At 41.9% G+C, this 19682-nt stretch overlaps 1 protein-coding gene across 1 annotated transcript; it reads right to left on the reverse strand.

The window, feature by feature from the left end:
- Positions 1 to 182: 182 nt before the first annotated feature.
- Positions 183 to 19517, reverse strand: LOC124133211 (DEP domain-containing mTOR-interacting protein-like). The gene is made up of 9 exons (XM_046497511.2): positions 19399 to 19517; positions 9951 to 10129; positions 9363 to 9483; positions 8004 to 8179; positions 6524 to 6703; positions 5448 to 5621; positions 4967 to 5037; positions 3510 to 3614; positions 183 to 1064 (listed from the first exon to the last, which is right to left on the reverse strand). Exons 1-9 carry the CDS (start codon positions 19467 to 19469, stop codon positions 921 to 923), a joined length of 1221 nt encoding a protein of 406 aa, XP_046353467.2. The 5' UTR covers positions 19470 to 19517; the 3' UTR covers positions 183 to 920.
- Positions 19518 to 19682: the final 165 nt, after the last annotated feature.

Below are 19682 nucleotides of genomic sequence, written 5' to 3' on the forward strand. Positions count from 1 at the left end.
GATATTGGCGCTCTATAAGGTGATAGTAACTCCCACACATCGACATGGGCTTACCATCGTCGTCGCGTCAAGATCGATTTGTGGAACAAGGCCTATGTTAGAGACCTACCATAAGGTGGACTTGGACGAAGTGATTAAGAACAAATGAAAGGTTCAGAAAAAAAATGAAACAAAACCATGTATTATTTTTCAGGGGGGAAACGTATTTTACTATTAAGCTATTCGTGTATCAGGGCCCACTGTCCGGGTCAAAGGCGCTGTGCAGAGTTGAGCCCCTTGACCGTGCAAGGATCCGCACTAATTAAGGTCCTTCGTCCGTCAGCAACAAATTGGTCAACGTCCACTCCGTGTGTCACTATCGGCTCTCCTGCAACATTTAGCTGGCACCTGGTATTGCTGAAAATTCTTTTTAAAGCGGCGTTAACCCAAACACAAAGCCTTTAAGACGGGATGTATTGACATCGATGTTGCTTCTCTCATACTCATGTATTACACAAAATTCGAAACAGACATCTAGTTTTGAATTCAATTTCATGGCCATTGTCTTCATCCATTACACTCGACCGTGTTAATCTAAGGTTTATGACCCTGCCGAAATATTCAATTCCCGGCATGGAATGTGTGTGTACGTTCCAGCTGTCGGCCTGCAAATTACGAGTCTTGAACATACAATCCAGTGATTGACGCTGTTGACAACGATCCACGCGGTTGGGGTACGATGAAACGTGATCAACCAAATCAGAGAGACCGACGAGCCCAATCGGCAATCTTCGGCCCTTTCCGCTACTGCAAAGAACACTATTTTCAGCAGAAATGGTCGATCCTGTTCAGAGTGTACCCATTTTGTCGTGTTTTCCGACCAGCATCGGGATCAATGGTTTAAGTGTTTATGATGTGTCCATCAAAAAATGAGGCGAACATCACCGGGAGTCCGCAGCGTCTCGCTTGTGGGTCATGACCACTATACACACCATCCCCATCTTCCGCTGAATGAGCTTGCCCACGCTCTTGTGGTCCATTCGAAGCACGTTCTTACCGTTGACAGAGTAGATAAATTGCCGCACCTGGCGTGAAAACAAAGACGTGCAGATGAGACTTTTTCACATTGCAATCGTGAAAACATTTGTGATTTTATGCTACTGGTGTTTACGCAAATGTAAGATACAGCGATATGTTTGGTATCAATCTCATTAAAATCAGATCTTAGTTCTCGCTATCGCTAAATTTGTTTAGCGGTAGCGAAAACTAAGATCTGATTTTAATGAGATTGGGTTGGTATTGATCACGTACCAGTGAAATCTGTAAACGGGGTCCCATTATAAGTTGCAAGTTCATTGCCCTTACAGGCGAGGTGATTGTTCGGCTATGAGGGCAAACGCTCTGACGAGTGTGACCCCCGTGATCCCGGACAAAAGTTACTGGCTTCCATTGTCTGGGTATACTCTGGAGATTGTGCCAGATTCATTCGTCACCACTCGCCCCTTTCCGTAACCGGCAAGAAGACTCGTCCCAATATCGATGAATGTAATGTGCGAAAATACGACAATACTAATCAGAATGCGCGTAAGACTTCTTAATTACTTCGCTCAAAGAATCCCTCAGGAATAATGTTTGATTTTACATTTGTCTTGCATTTAAGGATATACTCAAGATACCTTTAAATTTGTTCAGCTATACTGGATAATAATGCAAATCCCGATGTGTTGTCAATAGCATCTGGAATATATATGGAATATGGAGGAGATATACGTGAATCATTACGCAGCGAGTTGACAATTCTTGTAGATATGCCCGTTTGCGCTTAGACGGAACCCAGTCGCAAAAATGGCCACGAGAGGGGTAGAGTCGCTTTTCGGCTTGTCCCGGAATAACGCGAGTTAGTCACGAATGACTCCAGATTATAACGAGACGGCACATATTTTGAGGTACAGGTGTACAAAACAGCCGTAGCGCTACGCCTGTTGAGATTAAGATAGCTTTGTGCAACGGCACCCAGGACTATCAGCTGGCCAAGGCAGTACAGTGATGTTCCTATTTCTAATAAAACCAATCCACTGACACATGTGATGTGTCTATCCTTTTGGAATTTAGACAAACGATTCATCTCATGTTACGCACAAATGGTTAAGAGAAAGGATTCACTTCAATGATAAAGAGAGGGCTAACTGGATAGAGAGTTAACGTTACTGACAGGAGAGGGTTAACTTCACTGATGTGAGGGTTTCTTGTTGGTTTGTTTTGTTATTGAAAATGACTGATTCAGAGTCCAGATAAAGACAATGATTAAATATGCCCGTATTATAATGAGTTGCTGCTGTTTGTCCGTATTTCCTCTGTTGGGTTTGTTTGTTTGTTGTTTAACGCCGCGCACAGCTATATGCAAGGTCTGTAAATAATCGAGCCTGGACCAGACAATCCAGTGATCGCCACCATGAGCATCAATCTACGCAACTGGGATACGATGGCATGCATTAACCAAGTCTGCGATACTGACTACCCTGTCCCGTTAGTCGCCTCTGACAAGCATTGGTTTGTGAAGATCAATTCTAACCCGGATATTAGGGTTCTGAGAGGGTTTCTAGTACCTTGGTCACGCCACACCGTTAGAAATGAACACCCTGATCCCGCCATCTAGTGAACACGACGTGCCTTCGCCCCGCCACCCAGTCGAGACAGATATGACGTACGTTGACCCTGTCACCCAATCAAACATGACGTACATTGATCCCGTCACCCAGTCACACATGACGCACCTTGACCCTGTCACCCAGTCACACATGACGCACCTTGACCCTGTCACCCAGTCACACATGACGCAACTTGATCCTGTCACCCAGTCACACATGACGCACCTTGACCCTGTCACCCAGTCACACATGACGCAACTTGACCCTGTCACCCAGTCACACATGACGCAACTTGACCCTGTCACCCAGTCACACATGACGCAACTTGACCCTGTCACCCAGTCACACATGACGCAACTTGACCCTGTCACCCAGTCGTGTCAGACATGGCGCACTTTGGTCCCATCACTCAGTTCCCAAGTCACATAAATCGTACATTGACTCGTCACCCAGTCACGCATGACAAACCTTGACTCGTCACCTAGTCACACAAGACGTACATTGACTCGTCACCCAGTCACACGTCATACCTTGACTCGTCATCCAGTCACCCAGTCACACAAGACGTACTTTGACTCGTCACACATGACGTACCTTGACTCGTTACCCAGTCACACATGACGTACCTTGACTCGTCATCCAGTCACACATGACATACCTTGACTCGTCATCCAGTCACCCAGTCACACATGACGTACTTTGACTCGTCATACATGACGTACCTTGACTCGCTACCCTGTCACACATGACGTACCTTGACTCGTCATCCAGTCACACATGATAAACCCTGACTCGTCATCCAGTCACACATGACGTACCTCGACTCGTCACCCAGTCGAACATGCCATACTTTGACTCGTCACCCAGTCACACAAGACGTACCTTGATCCCGGCAGCGGCAGCTGGGCCGTTGGGGTCGACGGTCTGGACGTAGGCGGGACTGTTCCCTCGGATGACGAACCCATATCCTACAGAGTCACTTGTCATCTGCAAATGTGTTACCCATGCCATGTAAAGAGAGGCTAATACATCTGGAATACAGACGATTATGTAACCGGGCTCATCCGTCACTAACATTTAGTCTAAAGCTCCCCCAACACTAAACCAGCGCCTTGGCAGCGCAGCGCAGCCGTCGACAGCCAAAAACACACTCTAGTTGTTTTAAGATAATCAGCCTGAATTAACGCAGCGCAGCGACAGCGCGACATCTTCCCGACGCAAGTGAGTTAACTGACTTTAAAAGTCCAGTTTACACCCTTGCCGAACTTGGTTTGAATTCCTGGGCTCGATCGTAGCGCCACCAGAGGTTATTACGAGTTATGTCCCTTCTAAGCCTCGCCTACAGCCCTATCAGATTCCACTTATCGTATCACTTGCATTTGTTTCAAACAAAATGGCGGCGCCCAGTCAAGACGTACTGATCGATAATCAAGTTCTATATCGTGATAAAACGGGTCTTACATCGCGAAGTGCATCAAATCACGTGAACACCTTGATAAAAAAACATGAAAGGACTTGGAAAATATCTGTTGACAAGAAGTTGGCGGTGCACATGCTTTGCAAATCCTGCAATCGACCGAAATCTGCACGACAGATACCTCTTTATTATAATTTGGAACCTCGCGCTAAAGCGCTCGGTTCAAAATTATAATAAAGAGGTATCTATTCTACAGTGGGACTACATCAAATTTCAAAACACAGTAGGTTTATCTCCTAAATAACCACTGGTGGCGCTACGATCGAGCCCAGGAATTTAAAGTCAGTTAACTCACTTGCCTCGGGTAGATGTGCCAAATGTGGGTTAAAAGAAAACGCACCGACGCACTGCGCTGGTTTAGTGTGCAGAGCCCTTGAGGCAGTGTGGAAGAGGATACACTGCCTGCACCTAAATACCACCACGATGTCACAGGCCTGGACAAGTATGGTTTTACGTCGCTTTAAGCAATATCCCAGCAATATCACAGTGGGGGACATCCGAAATGGGCATGGCCATATAAAGAATGCCATTTGGTTACTTCTTCAAAAGATAGAAAATAGAGTTTTAATCTGGAAATTAATGAAAATATTAACTGCATCATATTTTGATAAATACCATAGTCTTGGTCAAAACGTGACCGCTTGCGTGGTCTAGTGGATAGAGCGTCTGCCAGGAGAGCGGAAGGTCGGTGGTTCGATCCCCGTCTGCGTCATACCAAAAGACGTTAAGGATGGTATTTTTTGTTACCCAGCCTGGTGTTCGACATTAATGGGATCAAACAAGGACTGGTCGGCACAGTTTACTGTGTCTGAGTAGGATATCTATTTTCCCCTTCCCCGGGGGTAGTGATGGCCGGACTCACCCTGACGGTGTGTTTGATGTAGGGCGTGTCGGGGTCCTCAAGTTCCTGCACTGTGACGTTGCGCAACAACACTGCAAATACAACCAGTGACGTCACCGTAATACTTTTGGCGGACTACTTATCTCACATCTGTCTCATTTGTGTCATAAACAAATAGAAACAAATAATTATGCCCAAGGTTTTTAAAAGGAAATTTAATAGTTCGCTGGACATGCTGTCTGTTCAGAGAAGATATGCTGTCCAACTGCAACTGTACTTGAAAACAAAACCAGGAATCTGGAGTTCTAACTAAAACAATAAAATTGTATGCCTTTTTGTAAACACCCTCTCTCGATATAAATGAAATCTCTCAAAAAGGGGAGATAACTCCCAGTATTCGTTCCTTTGCGGTAAAAATATAGCCATTTGAATTTCGGGGGAACCACTAGTTTTAAATTATTCATTGTGAATTATTATATTCCGATTCTGCTTTTGCACCTACCTGACTTTGGCTGAAGGGTGTCTGTGGAATCAGCGGAGAAGGATCCAGAGTGGAATCTGTCTCGAATGTCGTCTGCCGATGACTCGGAAGGACTTGGATATGGCGAGGGGAGAGAGTTCCGACTTGAGTCCGAGGAGTCATCGGCAGCAGATCTAGGAGAAGATGTCATTGATACTGGAAGTATAGAGATAGATGTATTCCTTTAAAATAATAGTATCTCATTGGCTTCCATTTCTTCTTAACGTTGCTTCGTATAAATAGGGCCCGTCCAATTTAGCGTAGACTTTTCAATCATGAATGATCTTTTTAACATCAAATTATGTTATTTATATATGGTAAGCTGTCGGGCAAAAGAAAGCACAACGTAATAAGCGCCCCGCTCTAATAAGCGCCCACGGCTATATTTGCTAATATATTGGCCAGTGAACAATCCTAATTAGCACCCATTCCGATTGATCAATGAACACAAGACTTATTTATTCGCGTATAATACGCACTCATGTGTTATACGCACACTTAATTATGGGCAATTAAATTCTTGAAAAATATATCTGTCGTACATAAACATTTCAGGCTGTCAGCATAAACCAAGAAATTTATCTTTTAACTCTTTTTTTTCTCATGAAAATAATATTCTAATAAGAGCCCCCTGTTTCTAATTTTGAGAGCGCCCTGGGCGCTTATTACGTCGAATACGGTCATCTTAAAAATAGTTGACAAATAAATTATAAACATTATGAAAACGTTACTGGTCTGAAAACAGTCGCCGAAACACTGCAAATGTTAGGTCCAAAACACAACTACGATAGGTATCACATACATTACAATCAAAAACAATTTCTTATTTGTTTTATTCTTCGACTGTCAGTTTACAAACGAAAGTACTTGCATTTCGAGTGTATAGTCCAATGTATTTTAAATTTAAAGCGAAACACGTTCTCACGATGTTTCATTCGTAACATCGCATAGAAAAAGAATCATGTTGTGAGAACAAATTCAGCAATGTATTTTATTTTGAATTTTAAATAAGCACACTCGCACGCATGTACGCACACTAGTTGACTGAGTGTGCTCACCGGGTGTTGAGCGTCTCCTGAGAACGGTCAGCTCGACAGAGGACCTCGTGAAGCCCGAGGAAGATGAGGAGGAGGAGGTGCGGCGGAAGGAGAGGATGTCCGAGAGGAGGTAGGGCTGGTGGAAGTCCATGGAGAACTGGTAGATCAGGTCGTCGTCCCGAAAGTGGTAGTCGTCTGTAACTGGAACAGGAACGAGAACAGCGTGTTTACTTGGAACCAGTTAACACCGTGTGAAGAGCGCGGCACAGTTACTGCATGGTCTCCGCATAGGGTGTGTCTGTCAGGGTATGTGCAGGTGCAATGTCAAGTTAGACCTGATACATGTGTATTATTTGGTTAATGGATCCGACCATAACATCATGAATGTGAACAGAATGATCGTTGGTTCGAATCCCGGCTCGCCATGATTATGTTTCTAGACTTGTCAGCACCATACCCATGTTTGTGGCTTTCACCAAATTGGTAAACGTCTGGGACCTGCATCACTTCGGGCTTTCCTCCCACATCAAATTGACACGCCGTGATATAACTGGAATACTGTTGAAAGCTTTAAACCCAACTCACTCACTCACTGTTACTGCCTCCGATAAGCGCAGTCCCAATAATAACAACTTTCCCTGCCTGACCAAGGTACAAAGCACAAGAAGCAGCTTCCACAAATACTATCCATGGCTTCACGTGCACTCAAAGCAATGGGTAACTTTGCCATACAGTACATGAAAATGCCAAATGATTTACACATCGCTGCAAACACAACTGTAATCAGGGGTAAAGTGAGTGAGTGAGGATGGTGTCACACCGCTTGTAGCAATATTCCAGCCAAAGTCACGTCGGGGAACACCAGAAATAGACTTTACAAATTGTACCCATGTAGGGAATCGAACCTGGGCCATCGGCGTGACGACTAACGCGTTAACCACTAGTCCTCGTCGGCATAGCTTGTTTTTACTTTATAAGTATTGTTACATATGCAGCTATATCATTAATTAATTATCCTGATATTTCGGGATAAGATTTCAGGTGGCGCGGACTACAGTGAGTGAGTGAGTGAGTACGCCGCTTTTAGCAATATTCCAGCAATATCACGGCGCGGGACACCGGAAATGGGCTTCACACATTGTACCCATTTGGGGAATCGAACCAGGGTCTTCGGCGTGACGAGCGAACGTTTTAACCACTGGGCTACCCCACCACCCCCGTAAGGACTACAGGCTACCCCATCGTCCCAGTGGCGTTAAGCAATATGCACTCACTCACTCACTCACTCGCCACTTGGACATAATCGGGATGCATTCAATGAATACCCTAATCCTGAACGTTTCATTTACGTGACGATAATATGTGAAAACGTTAAAAACTGTTTCTACTGTATTGTTAATACCAGTGACGACAACAATATACATGATGTTAACTACGGCGACTGCTTGACCGGTCGACAGTGGTTTACAGATTATTGTTCAACACTTGATGTACAGCTCACCATGTTTGATGACGTCGTTCTCCAGCAGTTCCCTGCAGTCTTTGATGGCCGCATCCCTCGTGACTGACAGCCCGCTCTCCTGCATCCAGTCAATCAGCTCGCGGCCCATGAAGCTGTCCCGGTACACGACACCGGGGACGTGGAAGTCGCGGAGGACGGCGCGACTTGCCAGCAGTCTGGAACCGCAGAAACGTCGGGTCACAACCATCCTCGATTATCCAGCTTATATATGACATCATTACGGAACGATAATTGGATACGCTGGGTAATCGAGGATGGTCACAATAGATCAGAACAAGGAATTTGGGTTAGGTTCGATCCGAAGACCGGGTTTGATTCCCATCAAGAAACATTGCTTGAAGTCCATTCGTGTTTCCCCTGCCGTGACGATACTTGATTATTGCTAAAAGCACCTAAATAAAAGAGACAAAACCTTTTCCAAATTCATAAAAAATCTCTTTGTTTCGGAAGTGACGTCACTATATCTAGTTTCCTCATCAGTAACTTAGCAAAGATATTCTTCCGCGAGTAATTTGATTGGACAGCTATTTTAAGCGTCGCGCCTTTCAAATCGGGCTCAAAACGAAGTTATGGTAGCGAATGACTTCAGGGAGTTTATCACGATAAAGAATGGAAATATAATGTGCTGGACAATCGATGCTGCTTAAAACCATTCCCATTCGTTCACTCCGTATCCCCAGGGGATTGTGTGACCATGGTGATTATGTATGACATGGCCGATTGTGTGCCATGGCGGTGGTCATGCTATCAGCCACTGGTTTGCCTGGCCCAAGACACGAATATTCACATGCCGCCGGAACAAGACTGAATTCGACGCAAGATGATATTAAGCAAACATTCAGGTCGGCAGCAACCAGTGCGGCCGGGGAACCTTGACTTATGAAATGCTTAAATATAGAAGTTACGCAGAACGTTAGAGTCCCGAGATCGCTTCGTTGGTCTGGTAGCTGCTTAAAAGAAGAAAAATATGACCGTCCGGAAAACTGGAGGTCGACATCTATAATCGACCAAGCTGCAATGGTGTATTTTGGTCTAAAGCGCCGCAATTTAATGTGCAGAGTTGCGTCCCTTAGCCGTTCCAGGATCAAATGAACGAGGGTTCGAAACCCAGATTATTTTCCTATACCTGTAGCCGTGGGTTTCACCAAATGATAAGCTTCTGAGACATTTTGGGCTTTTCTCCCACGATAAACTGACCAGCCGCGATATAACTCGCATAGCGGCATTAAACATATTTTGACTTCATATATGTCGTTATGAAACTGGAGATATTGGTATTGCAGTTATTATTGCGTGTCTTTCTGGCAGGTGCGTTCATTGTGAAGATTGAAAACATACTTGTCAAACAAATGCAGGCCCTTGAAGAAAGCTCTGAGATCCTTGTTCTGTAGGTACGTGTCGTCGTCACGGCGGAAGCGGTAATACAGGTGCTCGTCCTTGAACGAGTGATCGTCACACACTGCAATATAGGAAACTTGTTTTTAACATAGCCACCTGTACCGTATATCCATGCAACCCTTTTGTTTTTTACACGATGTGTATAGAAATATCAGTACCATGGAAACAAGAGTGGTTGGTGTACTAGTCTCTCTCACAGTCCCCGAACCATATTATTTCCCCTTCTCCCTAGCCCTTTCTATGAACCCACATGGGTACTATGTGTGAAGCCCAGTTCTGGTGTCCCCGCCGTGATATTGCTAGAATAGTGCTAAAAGCGGCGTAAAACCACACTCACTCACTTAGACATTAAACATGTTGACCAATTCTTACCCTGACTTTATTGGCAAGTACTAAAAACAACGACTACAATATAGCAAAAGATAAATAAGTGAAGTAAGATTAAATTTAAAATTGTTAAATTTGGCTCCATATGTTTAGAAATGATTGGTATTGTGCACTATAAACATTTGTTTACTTAAACCTCACCGTGATGAATCACTTCCTGGTCTTGTAGTAAGCCCATGCACATCAAAGCTTCATCCCTGGTATGCGCATGTCTGTTGAGGATTAACCAATCAACGGCATCCCTGCCCACGAAACATGCCTTGTAGGTACGAAAGTGGAAGCGGCGCTCTTCTATAACGTGTTGGACATGCATCTGAAACCTAAAACAGTATAGGCTTAACAGATGAACATCTAGTCTGTCTCACAGTCTCCGAAACAACCCCCCCCCCCCCCCCCCCCCTACACACACACACACCCCACCCCACCCCACCCCACCATGCTGCCCTTACTGTAGTGCCTATGCCCTTATTGAAACAAGTCTAGACTTTCCAAGGGTCACTTGGGCTCCTTTTAAAATGAAATGGAGTTGTTTGTTTCTATCAAAATTATTTATTTCCAGAGGCTGTGTGTTAGTCTAATGAACATCAGACATACACTGAATTCCGTGATTCTTCACGATTCACGCTGTCTAAAATAGTATACGTTTGTTGTATTAAAGGGAGACTAGCTTTAGATAAAAAAAAAGGCATGTAAATAAGCTAGTGATTGGTATTATGGCAAAGGAGGGCACGGGTGGCCCAGTCGTCTAAGGCGCCGCGATTCGCTGTGCAGAGCTGCGCCCCTTGGGCACGCCAGAAAATTATGAGTGTGGGTTCAAATCCCGGTTCGCCCCGATTATGTTTCTAGGTTTGTCACCGAAGAGGTAAAGGTCTGAGACCTGCATCACTTCTGGCTTTCCTCCCACATTAAGCTGACACGCCGCGATATAACTGTAATACTGTTAAAAGCGGCGTTAAACCCAACTCACTCACTATTATGACAAACCGTCGGTTTGCACTATTAGCATTGTCCCAAGTCGGCGGGGTGCGATGACACGTATTCTGTCTCTCAGTCTCTGAACCAAATTATTTTCAATTCCGCCCAGCCCTTACTGTAATGCAAAAGATCTAAAAGAAGCAAGTCTAGATTTCCTTCAGGTTATGAATCCCCATCTTACTGGGGCTCCTTTCCAATTTCAATAGAGTTATTTCTGTCATTATTATATATTTTCATAGACTTAGCGTTAGTCTACGATGACACGCAATGAGCCAGTTCACCGAGCCTGACCACACGATGAAGTGCTCCAGCTGAATCTCGATGAAACTGTTCATTTAGGTCTCTAAAAGTTTGACATTAAACTGACTTGCAGGAAAAAACTCCTTTCGCTGCCTGGAAAAATGGTCAAAGATTTATTGAAACCTACTTTATTGTCGCTCGTAAATCTGTGATGGTTAACGTTTAATTTCATAAGCATATCAACAAATAATCTATAAAACGTTACCAATGTACTTATCTCTGTGCGAATGACTGATGTGCATAAAAATATTCGTTACACAAACAACTCTGTCTTTAAGTTTCCACATAATTGTTCTTATACCACTTACTTATAGGTATTGTTAAGGAAGTAATGAGTGAGTGAGTGAGTTGGGTTTAACGCCGCTTTTAACAGTAATCCAGTTATATCGCGGCGTGTCAGCTTGATGTGGGAGGAAAGCCTGAAGTGATGCAGGTCCCAGACGTTTACCACTTCGGTGAAACCCACGAGCACAGGTATGGTGCTGACAAACCTAGAAACATTATCATGGCGAACCGGGATTCGAACCCACAATCATAGGTTTCTGGCGTGCCCAAGGGACGCAACTCTGCACAGCGAATCGCGGCGCCTTAGACGTGCCCTCTAAGGAAGTAATGGCGTAACACGGACTTGCCATATGTTATCGGACATAAGTCTTATAGTATGTAGAGCCTTTATTAACGGACACTGGTAAGAGTCAACCAAGAGTGTGACCAGGCGTCCGGTCGTGTCTCTTTCTTAGACCAGTACAAACATACAATACATGGCAGTGAATACATTTACAGAAGTACGTACTCTATTCTGATCGGACAATATAAGCAATGAATATTAAACAATTTCATTTGAATGGACATAAATTGTCTTTATCTGATTGACAATTTGCTTATCTATCTATAATGAAGCTGAGACTTAATATGCATGACATTGGCATGTCGCTTGGGCCGTCAGTCAGCAATCCTTAATTACAAATGGCGGACACCGTCACAAAGGGCGGAGATGTCAAACTGTGACACTTAATTATCTAATCGTACCGTTATTGTGTGACGTCAGTGCGCTCACTCTGCCAGACGATAAGGTTTTACTTTAATGATTTAACTTCTTACTTTATATTTCTTTATGCGTATAAATCTGTATGAACATTTTGTAAACGTACACACGTAATACTAGCTTATGACATAATCATGCACGTCCTGCCGTAGCATTCGAAAACAACCAGATTCGCATTCATTTGACGATCATCTTCCCATCTTTCATCTTTCCAAAAACTGGACTTTTAGAGTCAGTTAATTCTTGCCTCGGGAAGATGTTTGACGATCATCGTTGAATTTTACACACGATAGCCACATGTTCTTGGTTTTGGTACAGGTATATATTACTATTTTCTGTATACACTTATGAACGTCAATTTCGCGGTCATGTGACCGACCTCTCGTCCAATGGAAAAGTGTAAACTTCAAATTAAAAAATTATATAAGATTGTAGATGTTTTAAAATTACAGATAGCTATATATTTATTTTAATTTGAAAGAACAAACTAATTCACTTTACAGTTCATGACTGCGGAATTATTCATGCGACCTGTGTTACACGTGGTCATGCATGTCTCATGTTACTTCCCTTGAGGAAGTAAACAAAATGTTGCAACAAGATGAAATGTTTATTTTAATTTGATTGAAAATGATACACAAAATGTGCATGCAATTTATATAATATTGAAGTTACCAACAGAATATTATATTAAGTTTCTTGCCAAATATACATGTAACATTTTTTCACAATTCTTGTGTTTCACTGCATTTCATTGTTCAATTCAATTTTGTCTAAATATCTTTCATTCAGATTGTTATCAGTCAACAGTATCTAAGTAGAGATAATCTTGTGAGGTAATTATGGTAATTGAGCTTCTTTCCTGTTTTTGTATGTAGGTGTTGTTTTCCTTACGTCATTGGGACATATGCGATATTTGTGTTTGCTTCATCTGTATTCGAATCGTCTTTGTCAGGATTCAGAACATGGGGTACACAAAGATACTGATGCGCAATCGCGCTTTTAAAAGTGCATTACCTTTTTGTGTGTTGAAGTAAGGTAGAGTAGTGTGAAGTAAATCTTCACAATTAACAATGGTGCTCCGAGTACGTTGACCCTTCACCAAGTCAAGCACAATTACTGACCTTCATTCTCTGATGTTTTTCCTTTCTTTTTAAATGTTTTTTTCATGAAACACATCACATACCTCATACAATAGCATATTTCGTTTAATTATTGTTATATACACTCTTCAAAAACGCAACGCATAGGTTGATTTTTAGTAAATGTATTGTTCCTAATAAAGTCGATATATTTAATTTAATAACATAGATACAAATATGAAATTTTAGAGCTCGATAGTCACATGTTGTCGTTGTACAAAGGCATTGAGAACTGTTCATTGTCATGTCACATAAGGCCATAAGGTAGCGCTGAACTCAGTATCTCGTGTGACCGCCCCGGGCAGCAATCACGGCTCTGCATCTCCTCGGCACTGGCTGGATAAGTGTACGAATTCTGTCCTGCGGAATTCTGCGCCATTCTGCTTATAACTCGATCGACGTGTACGTCAACGTCAGAACACGCCGCAGACACTCCCACATCTGGCCAACGCGTGATAAGCAGACTGTCAGGAACCATCTTCGCGAGGCTGGAATCCGACCCAGAAGACCAGTTATCGTCCATGTTTTGCATCAGATCCATCGACAGCGACGCTTGCGTTGGCGCCATACCTTACAGAGTGTGGTTTAGCGATGAATCACGATTTCTTCGTCAACGGCGAGATTGAAGACAACGTATTTATTGTCGTCGAAATTAGCGTTTTGCCCCACATTGTGTACGTGAATTCGACAATTTCGGTGGCGGTAGTGTCATGGTGTGGGGGGCCATATCCTACACCACGAGATCTGACTTGGTTGTGGTTCAGGGAAATTTGACAGCAAATCGCTACATGAATCAAATTCTTCAACCTCACCTTCTTCCAATCATTGACCGCCAGAGGGAGTTGTTTCAACGGGACAACGCTCCACCGCACACAGCTCATCACGGTAGACTACCTTCATAACGCCAACATCAACGCCTTGCCCTGGTCGTCTAGATTTCCAGATGTCAACCCAATCGAACACCTCTGGGATGAACTCGATCGACGTGTACGTCAACGTCAGAACACGTCGCAGGTCCGATATCCTCCTCAAACCAGGGATGCGCCCTGCAGTCTCCGTAGCTGTGGCATTGTGCTGACGTAGGTGGAACAGTCGAATGTAGCGATCCTGTGCAGGGATGGTAACTCTTGGTCGGCCGGTTCTCGGACGGTCTGCAGTGGAATTGAACTGTGTGTATCGGTCACAAAGGCGGCAAATGGTGCTGCGGTGGACGTTGAAGTGGCGTGCAACAGATGACTGCGATTCCCCTCTTTGGATACGTCCTATGGCATTTCTCGGCATTTTCGAACTTGAAAAATGTTGACAATTGAATGACATATTATTGGCTTATACTTGCCTTTTTATAGCCCCTACCACGAGTTACGAATGCCATAACTTGCACGTGCATTTTGCTTACTGTTTTCCTCCATGACATTTTTGAACATTTTGAAAGATTTGTCTTTGATCTAATTATTGCCATTTATATATGGGCTTATGGTTATTACATAACAAACCACTTCTCTTTTTGGAGCGTGTGATAACAAAAATACTTTATATGCAGTCATTGTTGAGATTTCTAAAATTCAAAGTGTTGAGCGATATATCGTTTGGTAACAATAATGAAGAAACATTACTTTCGCGAACACCTGGTGTCATCACTGATTTTCAGTGATCCTTTCATGTAATTTTCATCGCTAGTTTGCCTTTTACGACCAATTAAATCTGTTTCGGCGGACAATCGAGACTGGTTATTCTCTGGCGTTGACGTTATATTTGTTATAGATAACATTGTTTTGTTTTAAAGTTGATCTATCAAGGTTTAATTACAGATACATTTTTAACGCTGTAGAAGAAGAAAACAGCGTCTGGTACAAAGTCTAAATAATCACATAATTATCTGTTCATAAATAGTTCTCTAATTTTGTTTCTGTTGAAGTTAACTTGAAATAAATTTAAACTAGTGTTGACCGGATGGTTTGGTTTGCGGGGAAAGAGGATTGAACATTAACGCGGAAATTTAAATTTTCACATTCCGGAAACGAAAATGCACCGTTTATTGAGATAGAGCGACAGCATTCACTCGGTCGAAGTACCAAGGTCATGTGACCAACAATTTTCCCCCTCACGCGAGGACTCAACACATGTGAGCGTTTAATCTGCCAAGTATACATGTCACCTTTGACATAAAGGTCAAATTACAATTACAAACATGCGACTCAAACATCAAGTACCAACTAACGACATACATATGTATTTCATATTTTGTCTCTGGTTCTCTGCATAACTGGATGACAATGCACGTAATATTAACCAGGCATGGAAACAATAATTGTGTGTACAATTTATTTTTCCCAATTATTAAACAAAAACTCAAAATTATGATTTTATCCAAATTAAAGACTTTGTGATAATATCGATATAAAGTTTAAATAATTTCAACTAACATTTTCCGAGAAGCATTAAAACATCTAATTTTGTTCACATCGTCAAAACTTTAAAAATTGACTAAACTGAATCCAATTGAAAAACATGGTTATACAAGCAAACTTTTAACTACCGTACCTTTGAGATTATTTTTTAAGATAAAATAAAGTCTCTATTGTCCAGTTTTTAATAAACAAACCAAAGCAATGGATCAGCACCGTTTAACTTTCTGTCACCACTGGTCGAAATAAACTGCCGGCCAAAAAACGTATACACTTGAAAACTGTATTTGAACAAAACATTACAAACATAACCAGGCCGAAAACAGTCACCAAAGAGTTCAAAGTTAAGGTCCAAAACACAGCCATGATTCCCGTATCAAATACATCACCATCGAATAACCATTTCTTGTTTGTTTCATGTTAGTCATCATCAAACACGGACAGTCTATGTGTATGTCAAGTTGCAGCTTCGTCGGTCCAGATGTTGGCAGAAGACGATGACGGCCAAAAAGGACGCGACATACGTGTACGTGCAGTAAATATGATACTATGGGTTTGAATCCCAGATTCGCCTTGATTTACGTTAGTTTTGGTTTGTCAGAACCATAACCATGGACATCAAAGTGGTAAGCGTCTGAGACCTGCATGCATCACTTCGGGCTTTCCTCCCACATTAAGCTGACACGCCGTGATATAACTGGAATACCGTTCAAAGCGGCGTTAAACCCAACTCACCCACTCAATACGCTTTGATCTTCATACAGATCGCGTTCTTGGGGATGCCAAGGATTAAGGGGTCTATTTAGAGGGTATTTTGTTGAGTAATTTAACTTTAAATCGCACCCTTTTCTCAATGCTTTTGAGATTTAGGTTAAGTGAGAGAGTGAGTATGGTTTTACGCCGCTTTTAGCAATATTCCAGAAATATCACGGCGGGGGACACGAGATATGGGCTTCACACATTGTACCAATGTCGGGAATCGAACCCGGGTCTTTAGCGTGACGAGCGAAAACTTGAACCACTAGGCTACCCGATCGCCCCTTTGGGTTAAGTTGTTTTCGGGATTCAGGCTGTCAATTTCAAGGGTGAGCGATGCGATTCAAGAGTGAAACATTAGACGGTATTGGTGAAACAATAACGAAGCGACTCAAACTGTAAGTCACTGGCTCACTATAATGCCCACACCCAGAACAAAAGCCGGTCTTATAACGGGGTCGACTTTACCTGTTGATAACAACCCGATCTCTCCCGTACAGAGTGAGTTGGTTGTATCTATAGATCTGTTATAGACAAGTGGGCGTGTTGTGTCACAGCGCATATATATATATATCATATTGACCACTGACTTACTGATACACGCACCTACTCTCGAACAGATAGGGGAACTTTGCAACGTGAATCAGCGTTTCTCAAGCCAATTGTTTTAAAGGGTTAGTAATCTCCGCTTTGCCTGAATCCACAGACAAGGCATGTTGATTGTTTGAATAAAGGATTATGAAGCATATCGGCTTTCTGACAAGTCATTCGGGTCTTAAGAATCTTGTTATGATATATCCAAATATGAACGAATTACTTTGACAAATGTAAATAAATAAATAAATAAATAAATAAATAAATAAATAAATAAATAAAAATGTTCCAGTATATAACAACATTTCCACACCTAGGTAATACACTATGTATTAATGCTATGATGTACATATGTGCTCAAGTCTATGAAGGGTGCTGATGTAGTCTAGTGGTTGAAACCGTTCGCCGTCAGCCGCAAACCCGGGTTCGATTTCCCTCTTGGTTATAATGCGTGAAGCCCATTTCTGGTGTCATGAAATATGTTACTGGAATATAATTAAATCGGCGTAAAATCATATTCACTCACTATCAAAACACTTTATGTATTTCCTAAAACATTAAAACGGAGTGAAAATGATAAATGTCTTCCTCGCTCACGTCATGGTTATGAAAAATGACTAACGTACAGAGTATGAATTTTAAGACATGATGACATGCATCAACCAAGTCGGCGAGCCTGACCACTCGATCCCGTTAGTCGCCTCTTACGACAAGCATAGTCGCCTTTTACGGCAAGCATGGGTTGCTGAAGACCTATTCTACCCCGGATCTTCACGGGTCCAAAACATATATGCATATACCTAGATTTGATTATGAAGCAATGTCTACACTAACATGATATACAGTCGGACCTCGTTGTGTCGAACTTGAATGTGTCGAATTCTCGGTTGTCTCGAACGCATTGGGAGTCCCAAGTATGCAAATTTGGCATAAAATTCCCCGATGTCTCTTACCCCGGATAACTCGAACTTTTTCGACACAACGAGGTTCGACTGTACATTTCTTTCTGAAAGCTTCTGATTTTCTTACTCCTGTACTTATTTCAATCGTTTGTTCCTGAGGAAAAATAATTTGATCTTTTTTATTGTGTTATTCTCTATTCTCATATATTTATGCAATCTGATCAAAACCAACGCCTTGATTCAACAAAATGCATTACAATTAGAATCCAGAATATATGCTAAAACATAGTCAGTTTAATAGAAAAGTAGATGCAACTTTGTCTACATATATTCTACAGCTGTGTCTGGGTTGAGAGAGGATGGAGAAGGCTCGGGTTAAACGTCCTTCACATTGTTCACTTAGAGAGATACTTTTCATGATACTTTGAGAAACACTTTTCATGACACTTAGAGAGACACTTTTCATGATACTTAGAGAGACACTTTTCATGATACTTAGAAAGACACTTTTCATGATACGACACAACTTAAAAAGATGTATTTCCTTCCGAACGGATAATGACAAGCTTCAAATATATTATTATATTTGCAAATCATTATGGATAACTATAACTTATTTCGTAAAACAGCGTCACGATGATATTGCTTAACTATTAGTCACAAAAACTACAAACTCAAATCGTGCTCCAACATCATTTGCCTCATGTTAAGTATATTTAAAATATTCAAACTGCTTTACCCTTGGCTACGCGGGCCATTAACACTCTGGAATGACGGCAGATCATTGCGTGTTCAGACTTATTGAAATCGCGTTTGCATGGTTTTACACATAATTATAACTCACATTAGATATCCGTTTCCTTATGCTGGCGAATCGAAACAAACCACTTGACTGTCACCAGGAAGGTTTTCGAATGACATTTCATTTACTTTGTTTAGGTGACATAGCTGTCGATGTGAGGAAATAAATTGATGATAGAAATGTACGCTGTTATTTAATAAAATATAGTTCATCTTTGCGATTATTGTTGAAAAAGTATGCTATTCCATCGTTATATACTGAACAAAAACTGTTAGGTATCATGAATATTTTATGGAATATTTTTTTAGGAAATTGTGTGCCTAGTCTTCACGACAAAAAAATTATCCTCCAAAATATCCATGATCCCTAACCCATTTTGTTTGGTAGAAAACGATGGAATAGGACGGGTTATCGACACTTTATTTCATCACTTACAACAGCAATGTATCATGTGTCAGATCTTGATTACATTTTCTTCACATAAAAAAAAGAATGCATGTTGCAATAGCTTGATAACAGACCCTGAGTCCCACAAACCCACACATTTTACCCACTGCACTTACACATTGCATTAAGTATATAATATAATAATCATCGACTGGGTGTAGTTATAAATATATTATTTTCACCATTTACCATGCTATGTAAATCGAAAATAATTAGGTTACCTTAGTTGTTCACCAACTAGAAGTATTTTGTATTTGCAAGCTTCAATCCTTGATCTCTGCCTTCGGAGCATGTTGATCGTACAACACCTTCCAGCTGATTGCGAGCTCAATTGTAAACAAGGCTATGACCTTTGACCTTAGTGGGCGGATTATTGAGGTTTCGTATTCCATCATATCACCTTTTTAACAGTTTTTCATGTAATTTTGATATAAGTGATACACATCAGGGCACATTAGTATGAAGTTAGTTCGGGGAACATGACATATATTAGCTTTACGTGAAA

Source organism: Haliotis rufescens, unplaced genomic scaffold, assembly GCF_023055435.1.
Source record: "Haliotis rufescens isolate VD_foot unplaced genomic scaffold, xgHalRufe1.0.p SCAF_2, whole genome shotgun sequence".
Classification (NCBI taxonomy): Eukaryota; Metazoa; Mollusca; class Gastropoda; order Lepetellida; family Haliotidae; genus Haliotis; species Haliotis rufescens.

Bases quoted from the DNA above. Each gene is read 5' to 3' on its own strand.
- LOC124133211 (XM_046497511.2), bottom strand. From the start codon at position 19,469: ATGCTCCGAAGGCAGAGATCAAGGATTGAAGCTTGCAAATACAAAATA. The intron at 8,180-9,362 runs GTATGTTTTCAA...CTGCGGTTCCAG, and splicing joins GGCCTGCATTTGTTTGACAA to ACTGCTGGCAAGTCGCGCCG. The intron at 5,622-6,523 runs GTGAGCACACTC...CTATACTTCCAG, and splicing joins CAGGAGACGCTCAACACCCG to TATCAATGACATCTTCTCCT.